The sequence below is a fragment of the Capricornis sumatraensis genome, chromosome 7 (genome assembly GCF_032405125.1).
Source record: "Capricornis sumatraensis isolate serow.1 chromosome 7, serow.2, whole genome shotgun sequence".
NCBI classification, from domain to species: domain Eukaryota; kingdom Metazoa; phylum Chordata; class Mammalia; order Artiodactyla; family Bovidae; genus Capricornis; species Capricornis sumatraensis.
In genome coordinates, this window is record NC_091075.1 from 98,344,704 (window position 1) to 98,371,624 (window position 26,921).

The 26,921-nt window shown below is 38.6% G+C and overlaps 1 protein-coding gene across 2 annotated transcripts in view; it reads right to left on the reverse strand.

The window, feature by feature from the left end:
* The window catches only part of PRKG2 (protein kinase cGMP-dependent 2), a 111,234-nt gene that overhangs the window by 29,007 nt on the left and 55,306 nt on the right, over window positions 1-26,921 (reverse strand). The window contains exons 9-13 of one of the 2 annotated variants that reach the window (XM_068975224.1): window positions 26,374-26,472; window positions 24,827-24,893; window positions 22,716-22,852; window positions 19,703-19,792; window positions 17,068-17,209 (exon numbers count right to left, since the gene is read on the reverse strand). In XM_068975224.1, the coding sequence (XP_068831325.1) occupies window positions 17,068-17,209; window positions 19,703-19,792; window positions 22,716-22,852; window positions 24,827-24,893; window positions 26,374-26,472 (535 nt within the window). Of the gene's footprint in view, window positions 1-17,067; window positions 17,210-19,702; window positions 19,793-22,715; window positions 22,853-24,739; window positions 24,894-26,373; window positions 26,473-26,921 lie in introns of both variants that reach the window. The other variant, XM_068975223.1, reaches the window with a different exon arrangement.

The window sequence follows — 26,921 nt, forward strand, 5'->3', positions numbered from 1 at the left end:
GTTGCTTCCTGACCTGCATACAGATTTCTCAAGAGGCAGGTCAGGTGGTCTGGTATTCCCATCTCTTTCAGAATTTTCCGCAGTTTATTGTGATTCACACAGTCAAAGGCTTTGGGATAGTCAATAAAGCAGAAATAGATGTTTTTCTGGAACTGTCTTGCTTTTTCCATGATCCAGTGGATGTTGGCAATTTGATCTCTGGTTCCTCTGCCTTTTCTAAAACCAGCTTGAACATCTGGAAGTTCACGGTTCATGTATTGCTGAAGCCTGGCTTGGAGAATTTTAAGCATTACTTAACTAGTGTGTGAGATGAGTACAATTGTGTGGTAGTTGAGCATTCTTTGGCATTGCCTTTCTTTGGGATTGGAATGAAAACGGACCTTTTCCAGTCCTGTGGCCACTGCTGAGTTTTCCAAATTTGCTGGCATACTGAGTGCAGCACTTTCACAGCATCATCTTTCAGGATTTGAAATAGCTCAACTGGAATTCCATCACCTCCACTAGCTTTGTTTGTAGTGATGCTTTCTAAGGCCCAATTGACTTCACATTCCAGGATGTCTGGCTCTATGTGAATGATCACACCACCATGATTATCTGGGTTGTGAAGCTCTTTTTTGTACAGTTCTTCTGTGTATTCTTGCCACCTCTTCTTACTATCGTCTGCTTCTGTTAGGTCCATACCATTTCTGTCCTTTATCGAGCCCATCTTTGCATGAAATGTTCCCTTGGTATCTCTAATTTTCTTGAAGAGATCTCTAGTCTTTCCCATTCTGTTGTTTTCCTCTATTTCTTTGCATTGATCACTGAGGACAGCTTTCTTATCTCTCCTTGCTATTCTTTGGAACTCTGCATTCAGATGCTTATATCTTTTCTCCTTTGCTTTTCACTTCTCTTCTTTTCACAGCTATTTGTAAGGCCTCCTCAGACAGCTATTTTGCTTTTTTGCATTTCTTTTTCTTGGGGATGGTATTGCTCTCTGTTTCCTATAAAATGTCATGAACCTCTGTCCATAGTTCATCAGGCACTCTGTCTATCAGATCTAGTCCCTTAAATCTATTTCTCACTTCCACTGTATAATCATAAGGGATTGCTTTAGTCATACCTCGGAAAGACTAGAGATCTCTTCAAGAAAATTAGAGATACCAAGGGAACATTTCATGCAAAGATGGGCTCGATAAAGGACAGAAATGGTATGGACCTAACAGAAGCAGACGATAGTAAGAAGAGGTGGCAAGAATACACAGAAAAACGGTACAAAAAAGAGCTTCACAACCCAGATAATCATGGTGGTGTGATCATTCACCTAGAGCTAGACATCCTGGAATGTGAAGTCAAGTGGGCTTTAGAAAGCATCACTACAAACAAAGCTAGTGGAGGTGATGGAATTCCAGTTGAGCTATTTCAAATCCTGAAAGATGATGCTGTGAAAGTGCTGCACTCAATATGCCAGCAAATTTGGAAAACTCAGCAGTGGCCACAGGACTGGAAAAGGTCAGTTTTCATTCCAATCCCAAAGAAAGGCAATGCCAAGGAATGCTCAAACTACCACACAATTGCACTCATCTCACACACTAGTTAAGTAATGCTTAAAATTCTCCAAGCCAGGCTTCAGCAATACATGAACCGTGAACTTCCAGATGTTCAAGCTGGTTTTAGAAAAGGCAGAGGAACCAGAGATCAAATTGCCAACATCTGCTGGATCATGGAAAAAGCAAGAGAGTTCCAGAAAAACATCTATTTCTGCTTTATTGACTATGCCAAAGCCTTTAACTGTGTGGATCACAAAAAGCTGTGGAAAATTCTGAAAGAGATGGGAATACCAGACCACCTGACCTGCCTCTTGAGAAATCTGTATGCAGGTCAGGAAGCAACAGTTAGAACTGGACATGGAACAACAGACTGGTTCCAAATAGGAAAAGGAGTATGTTAAGGCTGTATATTGTCACCCTGCTTATTTAACTTATATGCATAGTACATCATGAGAAATGCTCGGCTGTGAGAAGCACAAGCTGGAATCCAGATTGCTGGGAGAAATAACATTAACCTCAGTTATGCAGATGATACCACCCTTATGGCAGAAAGTGAAGAGGAACTAAAGAGCCTCCTGATGAAAGTGAAAGAGGAGAGTGAAAAAGTTGGCTTAAAGCTCAACATTCAGAAAGCGAAGATCATGGCATCTGGTCCCATCACTTCATGGCAAATAGACGGGGAAACAGTGGGAACAGTATCAGACTTTATTTTTCTGGGCTCCAAAGTCACTGCAGATGGTGACTGCAGCCATGAAATTAAAAGACGCTTACTCCTTGGAAGGAAAGTTATGACCAACCTAGATAGCATATTAAAAAGCAGAGATATTACTTTGCTAACAAAGGTCTGTCTAGTCAAGGTTATTGTTTCTCTAGTGGTCATGTATGGATGTGAGAGTTGGACTGTGAAGAAAGCTGAGCACTGAAGAATGGATGCTTTTGAACTGTGGAGTTGGAGAAGACTCTTGAGAGTCCCTTGGACTGCAAGGAGGGCCAACCAGTCCATCCTAAGGGAGATCAGTCCTGGGTGTTCATTGGAAGGACTGCTGCTAAGGCTGAAACTCCAGTACTTTGGCCACCTCATGTGAAGAGTTGACTCATTGGAAAAGATTGTGATGCTGGGAGGGATTGGGGGCAGGAGAAGGGGATGACAGAGGATGAGATGGCAAGATGGCATCACCAACTCGATGGACTTGAGTTTGAGTGAACTCCGGGAGTCGGTGATAGACAGGGAGGCCTGGTGTGCTGCAATTCATGCGGTTGCAAAAAGTCGGACACGACTGAGCGACTGAACTGAACTGAACTGAATAGTCTAGTGCTTTATACACCGTATTATATTGTGATTTTAATTTGCACTGCTGCCTCGCTAGCAATTATTTTGAGCTAAATCATTATAATTTATTCTGATATCAGAGAGAGATCCCCTCTCCCATGTCTCTTCTGCCCTCAGAAATCTCTTGGCTGCTCTTGGCCATTGGTCAGTCTGTATAAACTCTAGAATCAGCTTTTGCCAAGCTTCAGGGAAAGCTGTCCTGGAATTCCACTGGAAGTGGATCAAATCTGCAGATGCTTTTGGAAACTATTGATACCTTTCGAATGTTGACTCCTCCTATTTTTAAACTTAGTACATCTTTCTGAGTGAATAAGGGTAATGCTGCGCCTGCTGCTGCTGCTGCTGCTGCTGCTGCTGCTAAGTCGCTTTAGTTATGTCCGACTCTGTGCGACCTCATAGATGGCTGCCCACCAGGCTTCCCTGTCCCTGGGATTCTCCAGGCAAGAATACTGGAGTGGGTTGGCATTTCCTTCTCCAATAGCCACAGCAACAAACATCAAGAAAGTATAAACCCTTAAACTCTACACTAATTTCCTTCTTCCTCACATAATGGATTTTCCTGAGCAGTAGTAAATCTCCAAGTAGTAGCTCAGGGACACAGACTCCTTCCTTCTGAGGGCTCTGCCAACCTCCAGTCAGCTATATTAATTGGCCATAAGCCAGAAAGACTGAATAGACGTCAGCTGTATCACACACCATCAGCCCAGGTCTGACGGTAGTGCCCAGCAGGTCAGCTCACATTTCATGAGATAGAACTATGAAACACCATCACAATGAGCCGTACAAAAGGCAGGGGATGGGGGAGGATGCTCTAGCTCTGTGCCCTGAAGAAGAGAGAATAAATCTATTATTTTAGGTCTTTTAGTATCTTTCCATAACTTTGTATAAGCTTCTCAATAAAGCTTCTACACATTTTCTAGATTCATCCCTAGATACATAGTTTATTTACATGATATGTATGCTTTTTGTAAATGGCATTTGTATTCCTATTTATCAACTATGCTTCTGGTATTTAAAAATACACTGAGTTCTTGCTTTATTAATCTCACATTTAGCAACCATATTGAACTTTCTGCTAAATTCTGATAATTTTCTGTTACATGCTGGATTTCTACAGTTAATATAGGTTTTGTTGTTTATGTTCTGATCTGTCTTTAAATTTTATCTATATCTGACTGCATTGGGTAGAACCTCTGGTAAAATACTGAATAGAAGTACTTATACCATGACTTTTAAAAGCATAACTTCAAACGTTTCATCATGATGGTTACTCTAAATTTTTGTTAGGTATCTTTCATTGGATTAATAAAATTTATTTATATTCCTAGTTGCTAAGATAATTTATCATGACTGAATGTAGAAACACCAAAATTGCCTCTGTAGCTATTGAGGTCATTATTATATGTACTTGTTTTTATTTTTTAATCTATTAAGTGGTGACCTGGTTAGATAAAATTTTTAATGTTAAAAGCAATGCTTGCTTTGCTGAGATATAGCCAGCCTTAGTTATGACTTGTATTAATTGTAGTATTCAGTTTGCTAATATTTTGCTTATAAGTTTTACATTTAATTCATGAGTGAGGTTGGACATTAATTTGCCTTCCTTAGGCATTTTGTCTGAAGAGTCAAGTTTACACTAGCTTTACAGAATAAGAAAGAAATTATCTTCTACTGTTTTCTAAAGAATCTGTATAAGATTCATATTGAAAATCCTTGAAGTAAATTTTCTAGATCTCATGTGTTATGGACTAAATGTTTGTGTCTCTCTAAAATTCCTCTTGAAACTCTAGTCCTCACTGTGATGATATATGGAGGAGGGGTCTTTAGGAGTAATCAGATCATAAGGATGAGACCCTCATGAATCAGATTTGTGCCCTTGGGGGGGGGGAAAAAAAAAACACGAGAAAGATGATCAATCTCTCTCTCTCTCTCTGCCATGTGAGGACACAGAGAAGATGGCTATCTGCAAACCAGGAAGAGAACTCTCACAGGCCCCAGCCATTTATGTATACTGTATACTATATTAGGGTTTCCCAGGTGGCACTAGTGGTAAAGAACTCCCCTGCCAATGCAGAAGACAAAAGAGATGCTGGTTCAATCCCCGGGTTGAGAAGATCCCCTGGAGGAAGGCATTATATCCCACTCCAGTATTCATGCCTGGAGAATCCCACAAACGAACAAGCCTGGTGGGTACACAGTCCATGTGGTCACAAAGAGTCAGACATGACTGAAGTAACTTAACACACACACATACACACACTTATAGTATATTATATATAGCAACAGAGTTGCTCAAATAATTTTGAATCCATGTAAATCTCTGCTATAACTATAGTCATGTTCACTCATAACAGCATTTATCTGTAATACTTCTCTTTTTCTTTTGTCCAGTATTTTCACAGTTTGTTAGTTTTATTAGTCTTTCCAGAACATCCTGGTTCTGTATCCTTTTATGTTTAATTAATTGATGTTCTTTATTTTTTCCTTCTCTTTTCTTTTTCCCCGTTTTCCAGCTTCTTAAGCTGAATGCACATTTAGTTCATTTTTAGGCTTCTTTATTTCCTACTTGAAACGTGAAAAAGTTATAAACATGATTCCCATTATCATTTAGTTGCAACACATATGTATTGATATGTAGTATTCTCTATTGTGCAACTCGGTTCTATAAACTTGTCAAAATCTCTCCTTCACTGATCCTTGAATTATTTTGAAATATCCTTAAAATTCCAACAAGGTGACTCTTTTTAGTGGTTTCTTCCTGATTTTTAAATTTTGTTATTGATTTTTATCTTACATACTTTGATGTCACTGAACAAAACCTTTATGTTCTTATTTTGGAAGTGAGGAGCAAACAGCCCCATGGGCCTTTCATTCATTCTTCCATGCTAAGCAGGGTACTAAGCCTAGCAGTAAATACGGCAGCACAGTCTGCTATTATGAGGCCATCAGGGTAGAGGGGCAGAAAGGTCATAAAGAAATAGGTAATAATATCAACATTTAATGTGTTTTCATATACCATACTCAGTAGAAATAAGATTAAGGTATTCTGTGTTCACATGAGGGGTATTATTCAAATGAGTTAAATAGTATAATCATACAGAACATTTATTGATGAAAGACAACTGAAATTTATTGTATTACAACAAAGTTTTTCCTGCAGAAGGCTAGCTACTATATACAAGTTTTTTCCTGCAAAAGGCTAGCTACTGAATAAATTCTGCTTGGGTTGAGAACAAGGTCATTTTTTCATTCTTTAAATACTGTCCTACATCTTAGTATCACCTCTGATTCATTCATGATAACCAGAAAGAGGACTCGATCACGATTGCCTTCAACAGCTCTCCTTGGGCCTTGAAAGAAAAATTTAGGAAAATATTGGATGGGCAGATAAGAGTTAGTGATGTGAGAATCTCCTTGGTCCATTAGTAGTATCTGCTAATCCTTAATCTCCAACCTAGTATTTTTCCCGAAGGAGACAGCTTGGACCACATGGGTCCTTGTAGGACTGAACCAGTGTGGCATTCTCAATCATGAATCAGGGAAGAAGGGTAGAGTTAAGTCTTCCTCCCTCATACAAACACATTCTCTGTAATTAAAACCAAAGAGCAAGCCTCTGTAGTCTCTAAGGAGACACTTTGAAAATCCAGACCTTCTTCCTACTTAAGTCTTTTCTCCAGGCTTTAGCTAGTTAGTCTTTGCTGGGGGTGGAGGGGAAGCCTTTCTTTACTATAGTCCTTAGATATCTGACCTCTCACTATTATTGCCAAGAAATGATAAAGGGAGATGAAAATGCCACTTATTAAAATTTGAAGAATAAAGTCAAGGTCATCCTTTAAGGAGTCTTTCATCCTCAAGTTCATTAATGTCCGAGTCTGGGCTGCCCATTGTCCACCCAGATGTGCATTCCTGACATGCTGGGCACTAGACCACTAGACTGCACTGCCCTCATCTCTACTGCGACCCCCTCAGGAACCTCCTAGCAGAAGAAGCGCTGCTAGACTGCCAGCCCAATTTCTTTTTTTTTTTTTTTAATTTGCTGAAACTTGCTTGATGATCCAGTATATGATCAAATGTGGTAAATGGCATCCTGTAAATATTGGGAACAATATTCTACAAATCAATTATATCAAGTTGATTAATCGTGTTGTACATATCTTCTAAAGTTTTAGTGATTTTCAGTCTGAATGTTGTTTCAATTTCTGTGAGAGGTATAGCCATATTTTCCTACAGTTGTTCATTTCTCCTTAGGATTTCTGTTAAATTCAGCTTCTTACTTTTGAAGCATTTTCATAGGTAATTGAAAGATCAGGATTTTTACATCATCATGGTAAAATGAACCCTTTATCATATGGTAACCCTCTCTAGCTCTAGAAATACTTCTTCCCTGATACCAACATAATGAAACCTGCTTTTCAATTTGTTGACTATTTCCCAGACATATTTTTTCTATCCTTTTCATTTCAACCTGTCTGTACCCTCATGTTCTGGTCTGTCTCTCATAAACCTCATGCAGCTGATTTTTATTTTGGGGATCTATTTGGCAGTGTTTGGTTTTTATCTGAACAGTGAAGTCTATTTACATACATTAGATTTCTTTCTCCTTTCAGAGTGTGTTTTCTCTTTGGTTTTTTTTTTTTTTTCTAGGCTTCCTGTTCTCCTTTGTTGCCTTCTTTTAAAATGACTGACATCTTCTTCCACTTTGATTCCAATTACACCTACTCTCAGCTTACACGCTGCTGTTTTTCAGTTATTTAGCATTTTCTCACTTTAAATACTACATAGTAGTGATAATTCTTACATTATAGCATAATTTGGAAAAATCTAACCACATGTTTACCATTTTTCTATAGTCACCACTCCCTACTATATCTCAAACCTTTCATCAGGGATTTTCCATCTCCCTTAAGCACATGCTTTGGATGTAGGTGGTTAACTCTTTATCTTTGTTGGAAAATGCCTTTATTTCACCCCTCTTGAAAGATAATTTCTCTAGATTTGTAAGTCAAGTTTGTTGGTTATTTTCTCTCACAATTTTAAGATATTATTCCATTGCATCCTGGTTGCTATGGTTGCTGTTGAGATGTCAACTGAAAGTATAATTTTTACTCCTTTATGTGCAAACTGTTATTTCTCTTTGATAGCTTTTAAAACTTCCTCTTAGTTTTGGTTCTGCACCATATTATAATAGCCACCACCCAAGATAGCCTCAATGCTCCCCTTCTCCTGGTATTCAGAGGTGACCTCCCTTACAGTGAATCAGGCCAACGGAAGACAGGGAAGTGCCAGTGTGACTCTGAGCCTTGGAAGGCAGTGTAGCTATTCCTAGGTCTCTCAAATGACTCATCCTGGGGAAAGCCAGCCACCATGCCTTGAGGATGTTCAATCCAGAAAGAGAAAGATTCATATGGAAAAGAACTAAGGTCCCCAACTAAAAGCCAACACTAGTTTGCCAGCCAGAGGAGTGAGTCACCTTGAAGGCAGATCCTCTAGCCTGAGTCAAGCCTCCAGGTGACTGTGGCCCCAGCCAACACTTGACAGAAACTTCCTGATCGAGACCCTAAGTCAGAACCATCCAGTTGAACCACTCCCAAACTCCTGATCCACAGAAACCATGAGAGTTCAACCAGGATTCTTGCTGTTTTAAGCCATTAAATTTTGGAGTGATCTGTTACGCAAAAGCAGAATCTACAATAAATACAATTTGTCTCAGTTGGGATTTGTTGGACTTCCTTTACCTGAATGGCCTTTTTTATTTTAAATGTTTTCTGGAAAATTCTCAACCATTATTTCTTTAAGTATTTTTTTATCTCATTTTCTATATTTTTACCTTGGACTCCAACTGAACATTTTAAGAACGTCTCCCTCTATTCTCCAAGTCTCTTCATTTCTCTTATTTTCAATCTTTTTTGAGCCTCCATGTTTTATTCTGACATTTTATCTTTCAATTCACTGATTTTTCTCTTTACTTGTGAATCATGTATTATTTAACCTTTCCACTTTTCAAATTGATGTAAAATTTATAAGCAATAAAATGCACAGATTTGGGGAGTACAGTTCATTGAATTTTGATGTAGATTATAGTCTTGTAACAACCGCCATATGGTTAAGAGACAGACATTCTCATTATCTCAGAAAGTTCCCTCCTGCCCTCTGCAGTCAAATGATCCTCCCAGAGGCTACCATTATATTAATTTCTACCATCTATTCTACAACTTCAATAAATGTAATCATAAAGAGGCTAGTAGAGGCTAGTCTTCTGTATCTGTCTTCTTTTTGTTCAACATGCTTTTTAAATTTTATTCATGTTGTTACCTATACTAACTCATTGTTGAAAAGTTCAAAGTGAAAGTCACTCAGTCGCGTCCAACTCTTTGAGACCTCATGGACTATGCAGTCCCTGGAATTCTTCAGGCCAGAATATGGAGTGGGTAGCCTTTCCCTTCTCCAGGGCATCTTCCCAACCCAGGGATCGAACCCAGGTTTCCTGCATTGCAGGTGGATTCTTTACCAGCTGAGCCATAAGGGAAGTCCATACTAATTCATTGCTTTATACTATTGAGAAGAGTTTGGTTAATGAATGCACTACTATACATTTATACCTTCAATTGGTGATGATTATTTTGGCTCTTTCTGATTTGAGACTTTCAGGAAAAAGCTCTTATGAAGATTCTTGTCCAAAATTCTTGAAACATTATTTCAATTTTTTTGGATAAATACCAAGGAGTGAAATTTCTTCCAAGGAATAGAATTTCTTGTCATAGAATATGGAGTAGGTGATGGCACCCCACTCCAGTACTCTTGCCTGGAAAATGCCATGGATGGAGGAGCTTGGAAGGCTGCAGTCCATGGGGTCCTGAAGAGTCAGACACGACTGAGGGACTTCACTTTCACTTTTCACTTTCATGCATCGAAGGAAATGGCAACCCACTCCAGTGTTCTTGCCTGGAGAATCCCAGGGACGGGGGAGCCTGGTGGGCTGCTGTCTATGGGGTCACACAGAGTCGGACACGACTGAAGTGACATAGAATAGGTATATGTTTGACTCAATGAGAAACTGACAAACTATTCTTCAAACAGTTTTCTAATTTTGTTTTCCTACTAGAAATTTAGGAAAATTTCCTCACCAAAACTTGGTATTGTCAATCTTTAAAATTATAGTCGTTCCAGTGGGTGTGAAATGGCACATCCTTAGAGTTTTAATTTGCTTTTCCTAATGACTATTGATATTACTTATGACCATTCTTATCTTTTCCCTTGTAATTTTTCAAGATCTTTGATCATTTTTTACAAATTGGATTGTCTTTTATTATCAAGTTTTTTTATATATTTCTGGATACAAGTCCTTTGTCATGTAATGATACATTGCAAGAATTTTCTACCAGCTGTGGCATGACTATTCATTTTCTTTACAATGTATTTTGATTTTGAGAATGTTTTAATTTTGATGAAGGTTAATTATTAAGGACTACGTGATTGTGCCCCTCCCCGCAAATTTGTATGTTGAAACCCTAATCCTCAGTGTGATAGTATCTGAGGCTAAAGCCCTTGGGAGCTAATTAAGTCATGAGGTGAAACCTTCATGAACAAATTAGTAGCTCTCTAAGAAGAGAGAGAAGAAAGCACTCTCTCTCTCTTCCATGCAAAGAAGACAGAGGACAGTTGTCTATAAGTCAGTAAGTTGGCCTTGACCACACCTTGATCAGCCAACACCTTGACCTTGAACTTCGCAGCCTCCAGAACTAAATAAATTGTTGTTTAAGCCACCCACTCTATGGTATTTTTGTTGTAGTAACCTGAACTTTTTATGCTTACTACTATTTGTGTTCTAAGAAATCTCTATCCAATGTTGTAAAGATATCATCTTATGTTTACATTTACTTCTGGATGCTTTATGGGTCCTGATCCAGCTTGATTTAATTTTTTTATATAATGTAAAGTGCAAGTCATGTATATCCAATTGTTTCCACAATACTTGTTGAGAAAACTAGCCTTTCATCCTTTTCCAAAAATCATTTAACTATATGTCTATTTGGACATATGTCTATCTGGACTTTATTCTGTTAGATTAAGCCGTTTATCATACTGCCCTGATTACTACAGCTTACTGGAATCAAGACTGCCGGGAGAAATATCAATAACCTCAGATATGCAGATGACACCACCCTTATGGCAGAAAGTGAAGAGGAACTCAAAAGCCTCTTGATGAAAGTGAAAGAGGAGAGTGAAAAAGTTGGCTTAAAGCTCAACATTCAGAAAACGAAGATCATGGCGTCTGGTCCCATCACTCCATGGGAAATAGATGGAGAAACAGTGGAAACAGTGTCAGACTTTATTTTGGGGGGCTCCAAAATCACTGCAGATGGTGACTGCAGCCATGAAATTAAAAGGTACTTATTCCTTCGAAGGAAAGTTATGACCAACCTAGATAGCATATTTAAAAGCAGAGACATTACTTTGCCGACTAAGGTCTGTCTAGTCAAGGCTATGGTTTTTCCAGTAGTCATGTATGGATGTGAGAGTTTGACTGTGAAGAAAGCTGAGTGCTGAAGAATTGATGCTTTTGAAGTGTGGTGTTGGAGAAGACTCTTGAGAGTCCCTTGGACTGCAAGGAGATCCAACCAGTCCATTCTGAAGGAGATCAGCCCTGGGATTTCTTTGGAAGGAATGATGCTAATGCTGAAACTCCAGTACTTTGGCCACCTCATGTGAAGAGTTGACTCATTGGAAAAGACTTTGATGCTGGGAGGGATTGGGGGCAGGAAGAGAAGGGGACGACCGAGAATGAGATGGCTGGATGACATCACTGACTCGATGGGCGCTAGTCTGAGTAAACTCCAGGAGTTGGTAATGGACAGGGAGGCCTGGCGTGCTGCGATTCATGGGGTCGCAAAGAGTTGGACACGACTGAGAGACTGAACTGAACTGATAGTGAGCTTTATAATATCATCAGTTATTATACATTCCTTTTTTATTCTTCTTTTTTCAAAGTGGTTATTGACTTTCCTAAACTGTATTTCTTTGTAAATTTTAGAATAAATATCTCTGTTTTTGAAAACGGCTGTTCCACCTTTTATTGCAATGGCCTTAAATATGTAAATCAATTAGAGGAGACTGAACATCTCATCAACTATGGAGTTACACAATTTATGAACGTAGTATATTTTACCATTAGCTAGTTTTCTGTTAACAAAATTTTGTATTTTTCAATGTAGGGGTCTTACATATTAATTTTATTCATAATTACTTCATAATTTTTGATATTACAAATGGCATTTTAATTTCATTCTTGAATATTTACTGCTAGCACATAAAATTATTTAATAAATTTTTATTTGTATATTGAGTTTGTACCTGTAATTCTGCTTAATTTATTTTTCCTTTCTAGAATTTGTTGGTAGATTCTTCATGCTTTTCGACATAAATGATTGTGTTGTCTTCAAATAAAGACAGGTAGCCTCTTCCTTTCTAATTTTTGGCCTTTCACTTCTTTTTTGTGTTTCATTTACTTTGCTAAGATCTCTGTTACAATGCTGAAAAAACTGGTGAAAGAAAATAATCTTGTTTTCTTCACAATCTAAATAGTAAATATTCAATATTTCACTGTTAGATACAATGTTAACTAAAGGTTTATCCTCCATATATTATACAACAAGGAGTGCTTTGAAATGAACAGCTGTATTAATGTGGATTTCACTCAGTGTTGTTCCTTTTTTCAAAGTTTGAATGTCTATTTCTTGTTGTTCTCTAATGTTTTCACACACTTTTATACATGTATCATAATTAACCTCAGCAAGATTAGTCCAATGCAAGCTATTCCACCATGAATGAAAATTCCATTTAATATTTAATTTCAATTATGATATTCTGAATTTCGTACTAGAAGTTTTATTTGTGATTTTTTTTCTAAACAGGTTAGATCTTTTTTGAGAGGTTCTGTTCCTTACTCATTTGTTAGTTCCTCTCTTACTTTTAAAAGACTTAGACACATTTGTTTTACATTTTGTATCTGATTACTCTAATTTATGAGACTCTTACATTCCTGCCAAATAATGCTCCTGGCACCTTATTGTCTCACACATATTTTTATTTTCTTTTATTGGCATGAGTTTATATTCCCTGGAAGTTCATCTCTGGGAATTCTCTGTATCTTGAATTGAGAGAACATTCTTCCAGAGAAAATATACTTTGATTCCTGGAAACTTGGTCATGCTACCAACATGGCTCCCTTTTCATTTAAATTTTTGCTTGGGCATTTCCGTCCTGAAAGACTGGGCACCCAAAACTCCAGGAAAGCTGGCCTATGGCCAAGTGTTCTTAGAGGAGACTCTTTGGTTCCTCTACCAAGAGCCCAATAATGAGTAAAGCATGTCTTCTAGCATGTACTCTGCCTTTAGAAATTTCATCCCCCCCACCTCCCCCACCCCTGCCGTTTTCTGTTTCTCTGAGAGCACAATCTGTATGATCTCTGGCTCTGGACAGTGTTCTCTGATTCAACTTCCCACATTGCCCAGGTCCAAAACTTGGTCTCCTGTTCCCGGAGGGTACAGCAACTAAAATAAAACCTCTCTAGGCCACCTAGGATAGCTGGGTGACCGCAAGACAGGAGAGTCAGTGTTTGAGTTCCACCCTTCACTACTGCCCAAGCTTGGTTCTCAGCCTCAGGGGAATCCAAATGTTGTCTTATAAACTCAGCCACGCATATAATACTGCTTTTCATGTTTCTTCCAGTACTTGAGACTTTTTGTAGTAAGAGAAAATCAGCATATTATATCTAGCTTGATATATAGGTAGAAATGGAAATATTCAACACTTTTTAATCTCTAAAAGCTTTAGTTATTACTCTTCCTTTGGCTGGTTAGCAAATCAGTTGGCTGGATGGATTACAATGGCTACAGAAGAGATGTTTATAGACCTCTACACCTACAAAGGCAGAATATGATACGCGATTTCTTAAAAACAGCTATTAAAAAAGAATGAATTTAATGGATAATCTGCATCCCTCATGAGTCATGTCCGACTCTTTGCGACCCCATGGGCTGTAGCCTACCAGGCTCCTCTGTCCATGGGATTTTCCAGGCAATAGTCCTGGAGTGGATTGCCATTTCCTTCTCCAGGGGATCTTCCCAACCCAGGGTTCGAACCCGGGTCTCTCACATTGTAGACAGACGCTTTACCGTCTGAGCCACCAGGGAAGTCCTTGATTTACTTCTAGAATATCCCAAAAGGCTTCTCTAAAGAGTTGTAAGAGGCATACCCAATGAAGGAATTGTGAAGAAGACAAGTGATCAAGGCCTTGAGTTAGTACCTCACCAGTTCTCAAAGCTGTCTTTCATAGATAAAGTAAAGCTTGAATGGATGAAAACATTTCTTGGAAGTTAGCCAGATTTCACAGGAAAGAACTTACTTTACTTCTTTCCTATGGAGAGAAATCACTTAGCAACTACACATAATAAATTTAATTCCTAAGGCTAAACTGCACACTATAACATGTGGATGATAAAACCTATCTCATCAATTGTTAAACATATTAACTGCAAAATGTTCAGCACAGTAGCTTTATACATTAAGTGGTAGCTATTATTAATGTTCTGATATGAGAAACTTTTAATATCTTTGTAAATGTTTAATGGTTTAATGTCCTTGAGCTCCTTATAAGATGGACTCAGTTAAAATCAGCCTGGGTTCCCCCTCCTAATGCAGTTCCCTCCTGAGGTCCAAAATGCCTGGTTTCTCCTCAATTATGACCACCCAGTTCTCTTATCTGGAAGAGGAAATGGCTACCCACTCCAGTATTTTCGCCAAAAATATTCCCATTGACAGAAAAACCTGGTGGGCTACAGTTCCTGGGGTTGCAAAGAGCCAGACATAACTAAGCGACTGCGCATGCAGTTTCTCTTATAGTTTTGTAGTTAAAGCAGTTTACATGAATGGTAACATTTTTTTCTGTCTTGTGACATGCAAGAGGCTTCATGTTAGGCATTGTATTCATGACAAAGATGCATGACAAGGAAAGTCTCTATACCTAAGGGACCTGTAGAATCAGACCTTGTGTTCTGATTCTCAACCCTGCTTGACCTTAGCATCATTTAAAAATATATATTTTTATACTGTATTGGTGTTTTTCTTTCTGGCTTACTTCACTTTGTATAATAGGCTCCAGGATGGTATGGGGAGGGAGGAGGGACGGGGATTCAGGATGCGGAACACTTGTACACTTGTGGTGGATTCATGCTGATATATGGCAAAACCAATACAATATTGTAAAGTAATTAACCTCCAATTAAAATAAATAAATTTATATAAATAAATATATATTTTTTAAAACTACCAACATTCATATGTGCATCTTTTCTCCTTCTTCAGACAGTAGCCAGCTTGAGACAGAAGGCATACTATCTTCTTTTCTTATTCCTCACAGCCAATCCCTCTATGTAGCAGAAATTCATTAAAACCTATTTTAAATCATTATATCAAAATGCTAATGACATACAAATGGCCAAGAGGCACATGAAAAGATGCACAACACCACTAATCATCTCACACTGGTCAGAATGGTCATTGTCAAAAAATCTACAAACAAATAAATGCTGGAGAGGCTGTGGAGAAAAGGGAACCCTCTTACACTATCGGTGGGAGTGTATATTGGTACAGCCACTATGGAGAACAGTATGAAGATTCCTTAAAAAACTAAAACAGACCTATTACATGATCAGACAATCCCAATCCTGGGCGTGTATCTGAAGAAAACCATAATTCAAAAAGATACATGCCCCCCAATGCTCATTGCAGCAGTATTGACAGTATTCAGGACATGGAAGCAACCTAAACGGCCATCAACAGAGGAATGAATGAAGAAGGTATGGTACATATATACAATGGAATATCACTTATCCATATAAAAGAACAAAATGAGGCCACTGGCAGAGATATGGATGGACCTACTGATTGTCATGCTGCGTGAAGTAAGTCAGAGAAAGACAAATATCACATTATATCGCTTGTATGTGGACTCTAAAGAAACAGTACAAATAAACCTATTTACAAAACAGAAGCTTAGTCAAAGATGTAGAAAACAAACATGATTACCAGGGCAGGAAGCAGGGGAGGGATAAAACAGGAGACTGGGATTGGCAAATGAAAAAAAAAAGTGAAAGCTTTAGCTGGTCAGTCATGTTTGCCCATGGGATTCTCCAGGCAAGAATACCAGAGTGGGTAGCCATTCCCTTCTCCAGGGGCTCTTCCTGACCCAGAGATCAAACTCAGGTCTCCTGCATTGCAGGCAGATTCTTTACTGTCTGAGCTACCGGGGAAGCCCATACAAACTACTATATGTGGAATAGGTAACTAATAAGAACCAACTGAATAGCACAGGGAACTTTATGCAATACTCTGTAATGACTTATACGGGAACAGAATCTAAAGAGAGTAGATATATGTGTGTGTTTAACTGACTCACAGCAGAAATTAATACAACAGTAAATCAACTATATTCCAATAAAAAATTAAGAATGCTAACAAACATTACAATGGTAACATTTTATGCTAACATTAATATGGTAACAAAATCCAATTTTAAAGCAATTCCATTATCTGGATCCTAGTTGGGGCGGTGGGGGGGTGGGTTGAAACATAAAATTCTTAGGCCAGAAAGAATGTACTTGTAACATCATTCCCTGTGTTAAGTATGTTGATTTAAAAGGCCATATCTCCCAATGTAAAAATAACAAGTGAACCAAAATTAAAAGATAATTGCTTTGTAAAAATGGTACTGATGTACCTATTTGCAATGCAGGAATAGAGAACCAACTGGTGGACACAGCGGGGGAAGAAAAGAGTGGGAAAAACTGAGAAACTAGCATTTGAATTTGAAACATACACATTACCATGTGCCAAACAGAGAGCCAGTGGGAAGTTGCTGTGTAACACAGGTAGCTCAGCTTGATGCTCTGTGTCAACTTAGAGGAGTGGGAACAGCTGGGGTGCGGGGGGTGGAGTGGGAGAGTGACTCCAGAGCGAGGGGATATATGTATACTTATGACTGATTCACATTGTTGTATGGCAGAAACCAACAAAACATTGTAAACAATTACCCACCAATTAAACATCAACATTTTTTAAATTTAAAATAAAGGTTTAAAAAAAAGAGAATTGCAACTACAGCACAACTTTAAGTTTAGAAATATCTCACAGGATAAGAATTTGTCTTACCAATTTAAGATAGCCCTCAGCATCTAGAATTAAGTTTTCTGGTTTCAGGTCTCTGTAGATAATACCTAGTCGATGCAGGTAATCGAATGCTTCTGTCACACAAGCAACACAGAACTTGGAGGTGGGTTCATCAAAGCTGCCTCTGCAATGAAACCATTTTCCTTCTTAATACTCTAGACATCCTTGTTGCAGATTCTAGGCATCAATTATCATATTATATATTTATGTAATATAAATGTTTTATAAGGCATTAGCACTAAAAAGTATTTCATAGCGCCAATGAATCAGATCATAAAGAAATTTAGGTGAATGTTTGATACCAACAAGAACCACTTTACTAAAATTTACTAAAATTAAAATGTCTACATTCAAACAATTGTTTCTGGTAATCACATCCAAACATACAAAATGGAAAAGATAAGAAAACAAGATTTTTTAAAGACATCTCTGGGAAACTCTGGAGAAAATGCAACTATTTCAATGGAGAGGTTGAACCAGACTACTGCACTTGACTGCTTGACTAAAATGACTCCAGTGTTCATTTCCATTTCCTGTCTGTATACTTTGTAATATAACCCATGTAGAAACAGGGTCATAACTCTTTCCTCTTTGGTGCGTGCACCTTGATGATACCAGAGTTGCCCTGTGCCAGCACTGTGTGTAGGTTTTCATGCTAAATTATTAAAATTTGGTGGTGATTTGCTGCATGGTATAATAGAAAGCTATTACACTTTGGCTTCCCTTGTGGCTCAGGTGGTAAAGAATCTGCCTGCAATGTGGGAGACAGGGGTTCGATTCCTGGGTTGGGAAGATCCCCTGGAGGAGGTCATGGAAAACCACTCCAGTATTCTTGCCTGGAGAATCCCCATGGACAGAGGAGCCTGGCGGGCTATAGTCCATGGGGTTGCAAAGAGTCGGACATGACTGAGCAATTAAGTACAGCACATAATAGAAAGCTTGGCTTTGGAATGAGAGAAACCAGCTTCGAGTCCTGCTGCTTCTCCTTACTGAATCCTCAGGCAAGTTGTTCGGCTGTTCTGACCCTCAGATACCTGTCTTAAAATGGGTTTACTACTGACTTAACAAGGCTGTTTTATGGATATGGCAAAGTGCCTAATGGGTACTAAGAACTGCCACCACTAAATAGACTTAGATATTCTAAAAAGATTTGCCTGTTAAAACAATGATGGGAGATTCAGAGGCTTCTGTAGGTATCATGAAAGTCTCCTCAACCCATCCAGGCTTACCTCATCCTGATCCATCCATCAGTATGTTCCTAGTACAACAGATAAATCTCTGCTTGGATGCTCAAAAGTCTGTTATTAGGTATGTGATTTTCAACGGTGAACGCAAATTAGACTTGCCTGAAAGGCAGCTAAAAATCATTTTCTGGCCCTATTGCACATGAACCAAATAAAAGTCTGGCATCAGGGCACAGCATTTTTACTTTGTTAAAGCTCCCATGAGATTGCGAGGTGAAGCCAGGGTTGAGAACACTGGCCCAGGGAATGCTGCCTAAAGGTCTCACCTGGCATTAACCTCCACAACCTAATGCAAAGCTATCTCTTCTGTTGCCATTTTCTATTCAAACTCTGCTCTCACTCAGCAAGTAAAAGACCTAATCCTACTCCAATTTTCCTGATTCTTAAATCAATTCTCTTCCTTACTGTCTTTCCAAATTTTGTCTTTAGAGTTTAGCTCAAGGCCTTTCACGACCATCACATTTTTCTCTCTTTTCTCTGTTCTGAGCTCAGTGCCCACAACACTTGGTGGACATTTCCTTATAAATTGCCAACTTCTTCATCATATTTACTTTTCATGTTAACTAATGAAATGTTTTAAAATTGTATATTACAGTATCTCCCCAAATATAATCCAAACTCACTGGAGGAAACCGTTATATGGTTTGGGGTTAGAAAAGTGTACATTGTTTAGAAAACCCCCATACTGTTAACTCAGAAGCCTTGTATGTAGGTGGAGCTCAGTGAACACCTATGATTTTGATTGTGTGGAAATCACTCCTTTTGTGAAGCTGAATCTTTGCAGACATGTCGCTCCACTTTTCAGCCCCAACTTCACCACTCTCCACCCCTTTCGTCATCTCCCTTCTCAAGATTCAAAGTCAGTAACATCTGGATTTTTACTCTGCCTCATATTAACCATGTGATGTGGATGGTTGACACGGGTTTCTTTCATCTCTAATACAAGAATGACAGTGACTACTGGTACAGGGGGCCTATTACATGATTACAATGTTAGCTCATAAAATATCACTATTACTACTTGTTTATCAATTTGTTCTTAGATTCATTTCTCTTTTTTAAGACATTTTTTAAGATTCTTTATATGGACCATTTTTAAAAAAATCTTTATTGAATCTGTTACAATATTGCTCTGTTTCACGCTTTGGTTTTTTTGGCCATGAGGCATCTGGGATCTTATTTTCACAACCAGGGACTGAACCTGTGCCTCCTGCAATGGAAGGCAAAGTCTTAACCACTGGAGAGCCAAGGAAGTCCCTTAGACTCATTTCTTAATGACTTTCTTCATGTTTCTTTAAATGGTCATGAATACAGCATCCTTTAGGCCAGGCAGGAATAGACAAAAGTTAGTGCGTATAATTCTTTTTCATTACCTGTCTCTTAATATACTCCACAGCTCGCCACCTAAGCAGGCCTCCAGAAGCATGTATACATACTTATTGTCCTTGAAGGTGCGATACAATCTGTGAAAATAAAAGAAAAACAGTATTATTATTAGAAATCCCATTTTAAAACATCTTCAAGTTTGCTTAAAAGCATCATCAATAACTTTTTGAAGGATGCTCCTCATCTCCTTCCAAATGTCTTACAAAGACACTGGATGCTCACTGAACACTCTGATCCTTCCTGCTCCCCTGGTTTTTCATCTGCTGATCCCTTTATTTGGACTCCCCTTCATGCTACCTACAGACTTTCTTAATCTCAGTTCCATGGTAAGAAAAGTGTTATCCACCCCTCAAGATCAAGCTCTGGGGCCACCTTCCTGATTAGCTCATTAACCCCCCTACTAAATACAGCCTTCCCTTCCTCCCCAGATCCTGAGATCTCTGCATGGTTCTCCTTTAAGATCTGCCTTGCATATCAGGGCTTCCCTGCTGGCTCAGTTGGTAAAGAATCAGCCTGCAATGCAGGAGACCCTGGTTCAATTCCTGGGTCAGGAAGATTCACTGGAGAAGGGATAGGCTACCCACTCCAGTATTCTCAGGCTTCCCTTGTGGCTCAGTTGGTAAAGAATCCACCTGCAATGCAGGAGACCTGGGTTCGATCTCTGGGTTGGAAAGATTCCCTGGAGAAGGGAAAGGCTACCCACTCCAGTATTCTGGCCTGAAGAATTCCATGGAATATGCAGTCCATAGGTTTGCAAAGAGTCAGACACGACTGAGCGAATTTCACTTTCACTTTGCATAACAGTTACTCATGCCTATGTTTTATGTCTTCCAGTTGGTATTAGGAAACATATTCTAAGATAGAAATTTGTAAGCAGTCAGTTTAGTGGGGAATCCTCTTGGGGCCAACACCCATGGGGAGGAAGGAAGCAGACTTGGGCAGAGGGAGAGCTGACCTGTAATTTTACAAAAGCCTCAGCTTCAAGGACCTGTACCATCAGTAGATGCAGGATGTACCTGGAGAAAGAGTAAGGGGCCAGGTGGTTCTCTTCACCTTAGAGCAATGGGTGAGAGAGAATTAGTCAGAGTCACTAGACTCCCAGAAGCTGGAGGAATGACAGTCTCAATCCGGATGTGCAATGTGGGCAGTGTACGATATTACAATGCTGGGGGAAAGCAGTTTCTGGGTCTTACTCGAGAGATGCCCATGTCTCCCTAGCACCAGGCTAATGCAGACAGCAGGACAGCCGTACCACGTACCGATAGCAGAAGTAATCTAGCAAGTGTTTTGATATGGGCTCTGGATCCAAGCTGCCTAGGCTTGAGTCCCTGACTGGCCATTCATTAGCTAAGTGACATCAGCTTTCTCACTGCTCTTGTTAAACAAAGAAAATCATAACATTTATCTGTTTTATTTTGAGGATCATAACAATATATATATTCATTTGATTACATATTGATTATATCTAATTTTATCATTTATGTATATAAACAATATAAATAAATTACAAGATACATAGAAATCATATAATATAATGTAAATATGGCCTTCCTTGGTAGCTCAGCTGGTAAAGAATCTGCCAGCAATGTAGGAGATCTGGGTTCAATCCCCAGGTTAGGAAAAATCCCTGGAGAAGGGAATGGCTACCTACTCCAGTATTTTTGCCGGAAGAACTCCATGGACAGAGGAGCCTGGTGGGCTATAGTCCATGGGATCACAGAGTCGGACACGACTGAGCAACGTTCACATCTACCTTCAATATAAATATAATGATAATATAATATACACTTTAAATATATTATATATTATTTTAAAATTTTGCTTAGAAGACTGCCTGGCACATGTTACTTTCTCAATAATAAATGCTGTCATTAACATGTATTCTTAATATGATTATTGCCCTACTCTATGCCAGCTACTTTGCAAAGGGCAGGAAATGAAAGAATGAATAAAATCGAATCCATGCCCTGAAGCTGTTCGTGATAGTTTTTAATGAATTATTGATTAAAAAAGGGGAGGGACACATAGTTTATATAAAAATAATTGGATGATTTATTGCCAGTATTGCCTGGGTTCAGATTTTTTTTAATCTTTAAAAAATATGGGTCTGAGAATATGGATAGGCAGGAAGACTCTCTCAAGGCATTTGATCAAAAACCATAAATTGTCCTCATTACAGAGGCACTTTACCTCACCCAGAAATTTCTAAAGCTACACTCTAGGGGCATGAAAATAGGTGTGAAAATATGTGCCTTAACTGGCTTACACCACCAACCCATGAATTCACAAGAGAGTCATGGCTTAGAATATGTTTCTGTTCCAAACTCTGGTGATAGCTACAGAAAGAACAGTAACTGTAGGGAAGTGTTTCTTTCGGTATCTGGCATTGCAAGGACCAGGTTTCCTCGTTGGCTCAGATGGTGAAGAACCTGCCTTCAATGCAGAAGACCCAGGTTTGATCCCTGGGTTGGGAAGATCCCCTGGAGAAGCAAACGGGAACCCACTCCAGTATTCTTGCTTGGAGAATTGCATGGACAGAGGAGCCTGGCAGGCTACAGTCCATGGGCTCGAAGAGTCAGACACCACTAAGCAGCTAACAACAACTGCAGGGACCAAGCTCCCTGGCAGCCTAAATGTGTCCAAAATGCCACTTTTTGCAGAAATTCAAGTCCCCTGAGGGGTTCTAAATGAATCCTTGCTTTCCAAATTCTGCATTAGATCTGAATTAAATAAGCAATTCAATTTATTGAAATAATAATTTTATATTCACACACACACACACATACACACCCACACACACTTTCCTGAGGTTTACTCAAGAACAAAAAAATCTGGATTCTGACTTCAGTTCTCAAACTTCCAATATTTTATGTATCGTCGCTGTGACTAGGCTGGAGAATTCAGAGAAAGGCCTCCTCTTCCTCCTCTGTCCGCTTGCATAGAAGCACTCCAAAGAAGAACCTAAGATGCTAAAATTCTGGGAGCAAAACGCTCACTTACTTCACAATGAAGGGTGAGCACAGCTCTTCCAGGATCTTCTTTTCTGAGTAGACGTGCTCCTGCTGCTTTGTGTCAACGATGTGCTTCTTCCTTATACACTTCATAGCAAAAGCAACATTCTCATTTTTCACCTTAACCTAGGGGAGAAGAGAGCGAGCCCTCAAAATGAACTTACTAGGAAAAATCTGCATTATCTATGTAAAACATGTGAACCAGCAGGAGTTCAAATTCTTTCACAGCTAAATAGCATGGAAGCTTTTCACCACTTTATCCCTCCAGGAGCTGAATTTTATCCAGGAGTACACACTTCCTTTTCATTGTAATTTCCAAAAGAATTCACATAGATGGAACATGGTTCTAGAATGTTTGTATTGAAACAAGAAAAATATTCTAGTTAGAAGTTTGAGTGTATAGACATCTCTTTGGTTTTGAGTATATGACATGAAAAGCTTGGTCCAGAATTGCCAAAAACTGCTCTTTTGTAATAGTCACTTTTTTGAGTTTCAAATAAAAACTATTTAATCCAAGATTCATATCTGTATGATCCAATCTGCTAGCCCCTAGTCACAAAAAGCTATTTAATTTTCAATTGATTACAATTAAAAATTCATTTCCTTCATTTGCACTGTCCACATTTCAAAAGCTCTCTAGTCACATCTAACCAGCAGCTCTGCTATTGGACACATGGATACAGAACACTGCCATCAGCGCATAAAGTTCTATTAGAGACCATGCTTTAGATGGATAAATAGGATTTTCCTTTAAAAGGAAATTTAAGAAATTTAATAAGTATTTATTCAGATAGGCTTAAAATTCCATAAGCAGACTATCTTCGACAAATAATGAAATTGTGCAGAGTTGGCTGCTCCCTCAGTTTCGCTGAGTTTGCCACTAGTTGATACCCAAACTTTCAAATCAATGGTGGGATTATTGTTTCAATTATCATTATCTAACCATATCAAAACAAACCTCAGCATTGTTAATTCAATCATTTCCCATGATTTTGATGAAAAATACAGCACATGGCTCTCTTATCCCTCCATATGGCATAAGAAACACTACAAACTCTCTGACCTATTAAGAAATCATTTCTGCCCCCCTTTGACCAAAAGAGATGAAGTATTGACTTGGTGTAGAGTGCACTATTCGGAGTCTCCTGGCAGCATTTCAGATCTGCTCACATCCAGGCCACCCAGCAGATGGAGGTGTCATCATAGTTCCCAAGGTTAGTGGACGGTGAATGGTTACAGATCTGCTGGGCAAGGAAGGGCTCAGTAGTCACCAAGGGTTCAGCATCATCTCTCCCCAGTAAAGTCACAGGTCACCATTCCATAGTTTCCTCAGAGCATCTGACTGCGTGGCTCTCCTACTCTTTGGAAGCTGATTATAAAGCTCAGAGAGGTGTGATATGGAAGATGCAGCTGAAATCTGACTATAAATTCCCAGCTGTCTTGATCAGCACTACAGAAGGCTGCTCTTCAAACATCTTGCATTCAACTTCTTTTTTTTTTTTAATTTGGATAGAAAATTTTGAGCAACCCAAAAATAGGATCATGAAAGCCAAATACAGACATGGCAGAGGAATTATTTAGGAAATGAGACTACAGTATTCAAGATTTCATCTCTGTGACCCTTTCACTGGACACATTTTTGTTTGCTTTATATAGAGTTAATGCATCATGAGTATATGTATACATTAATGTTGCTGCTAAGAAATACACATTTTATGTTTTATAGCCTATGGGAAAAGTTACTTGGTACATTCTCTAATAGCTGCCCTCAAGAAAAAAAATCACAAAAGGATGTGGCATAAGTAGATGGAAATAGCAGCTATATTATTACAAGTTATTTAGTAGCACACACCCACTATTATAAAATAGAGTGAAAACTGTACTCTCAATTTTAGTTCAAAGTACCGTTTGGATAGCAATAACAATGCATATATTCCTCCAAGATACACTGGAATACAAAACAGAGAAAAGTCAAAAGGCGTCTCTCAGATGCTTGAAACGTAAACCCCTTACAAGCTCAACTCTTCCGAACCCACCAACGCCCAGTGTTGCGATTATCTCAAGGTTCTGGAAGGGGGATGATGAGGAAAATCTGGCCACTTTCTCCTTCAGTTGAATCATCTCCAAAGAGAGTGCTTTGGACAGCTTCCAGCTAGACATGGATCTCCTGTATGAGAAAAGACAAACTTTACATATGCTCCCTTAGGCAAAGCAGGGGTCACGGCACACATAAATCCCACCCTTACTACAGTCTTATTTCTGCCAGTAATTACTGCCCATAGTTGCCATAGAGCTTATCTCAACTTTTATAGGATCAGATTCAGTTACATCTGGGGAGAAAACCAACAGAAAATACAAATAAAAAACAGATACACTCACACACAATAAAAAAGACAAATGTCAGACTGAGTCAGTGAGTGGTAAAAGTAGGTGAATTGTGCGGTATTTGAGATACATCTCAAAAAAGCCGTTTAGAAAACAAAGAGTCTGAGAGAAAAGAAAACCAGAAAAGAGAGCCATTTCTTTTGCTGCACTTACAGGACAATATTGCACTGAGAATCTTTGCCATATTTTACTATTTTTGTTAGATTTTGAAGATTTCTCTGGCTGAACCAGAATAACTGCTTTGTGAAACATGAAAAACGCATTTCTTACTTTACGCTTAAGTATTGTTATTTGGAAATACTCATTTTCCCCTCTTAATTAAAGTTTACTGCTCTGGGTTATATATTCATGAACCATTCTTCCTACAAAAGACCTTTGGCACAAAAACTGCAAACACAGTCCCTGCAAGAAAAAAATAAAATAAAATGCAGTCTGCCTGAATGCTCTAATTTAACTCAAATATCAGTCTTCCAGAACTTTTGACTCTTCAACTTTAATGGTACTGTCTGGTGAATACATGCTTAAGTATTCATTCTGCAAAACGTTTTAGCAAAGGATTTTCAAATAATTTTAATTCTACGAAGATTTTTTTTTCCCTATGAACCAAAAAGCATTTTCATCAGTATTACTACCTTTAGAACCCAACACAAAACCACTTGGGCAATAGCTCTCTTAATTTTTTAAAAATATTTTTTTGATCTGGACCATTTTTAAAGTCTTTATTGAATTTGTTAGTATATTGTTTCTGTTTTATGTTTTAGTTTTACGGCCGCAAGGCATATGGGATCCTAGCTCCCTGGCCAGGTATTGAACCTGCACCCCTTGCATCAGAAGGTGAAGTCTTAACCACTGGACCAGCAGGGAAGTCCCACTCCCTTATATTCTGAAATAAACCAGGCTCTGAATGGGCTATGATATTCCTTGGAATTCCTGTTTGATTTCCAGGGGCAAGAGAGACTTCCTTTCTGAATTAATATTCTTTTGCACCAAGTCACCAGTCAATGTAAAGAACTCTTTACCAAGGCCTCCTATCAGGAAATTTCTCCCAAACATTACTACTCATCACCAAAAATAAGGAAATACTTATAGACTAAAATAATCTACGCTAGAGGTAATTGGGATCCTTTTGTGGAAAAATAATTTAAAACAACTCCCCCAAATTTTCTAGTGACAGCACACTAAAAGTTACCAATCACACCCTTCGGTCCCCTTCTTCATCACCTGCCAGAAGTCACCCAGCTTAGAAAAATATCTCCACTTACTTCGCATGTCTTTTCTCATCATCCCGGTTCAGGTTTGCCACATATCCCTCAAGATATTTTTGGAGTTCTTCAAAAGTCCCCACTGTTTGGTTGAATGTTCTAAATGAATAAAACAAAATAAAAAGCTCAGGGCTGAGAGTTAACCACTACAACTTGCCATTCTTCTTAAGCTCATGAAAGCCTATTTGTATGGTTTTTCAAAACTTTGCAAACTATTTTTCAATAACTTATGTACATTCAAGTTGCCATCACATGTAGATGGAATAGTTATTGGAAGGTACATAATTGATTCCATGAATTTCTGAAAGCAAAGAGGCTATCAGTGAGAAGAGACAACATTTCTGTAATTTTCTGCCTTGTGGTTCAGGTTTATCAATATTGTTCTTTGTTTTTAAGAAGATTGTGGAAAGGAAATAGGCTACATGATTTGTTTACTGGGAGGTAAGTTTGGGGGAGAATGGATACATGTATATATATATATGGCTGAGTCCCTTAGCTGTCTATCTGGAACTATCATAACATTGTTAATAGGCTATACTCCAATACAA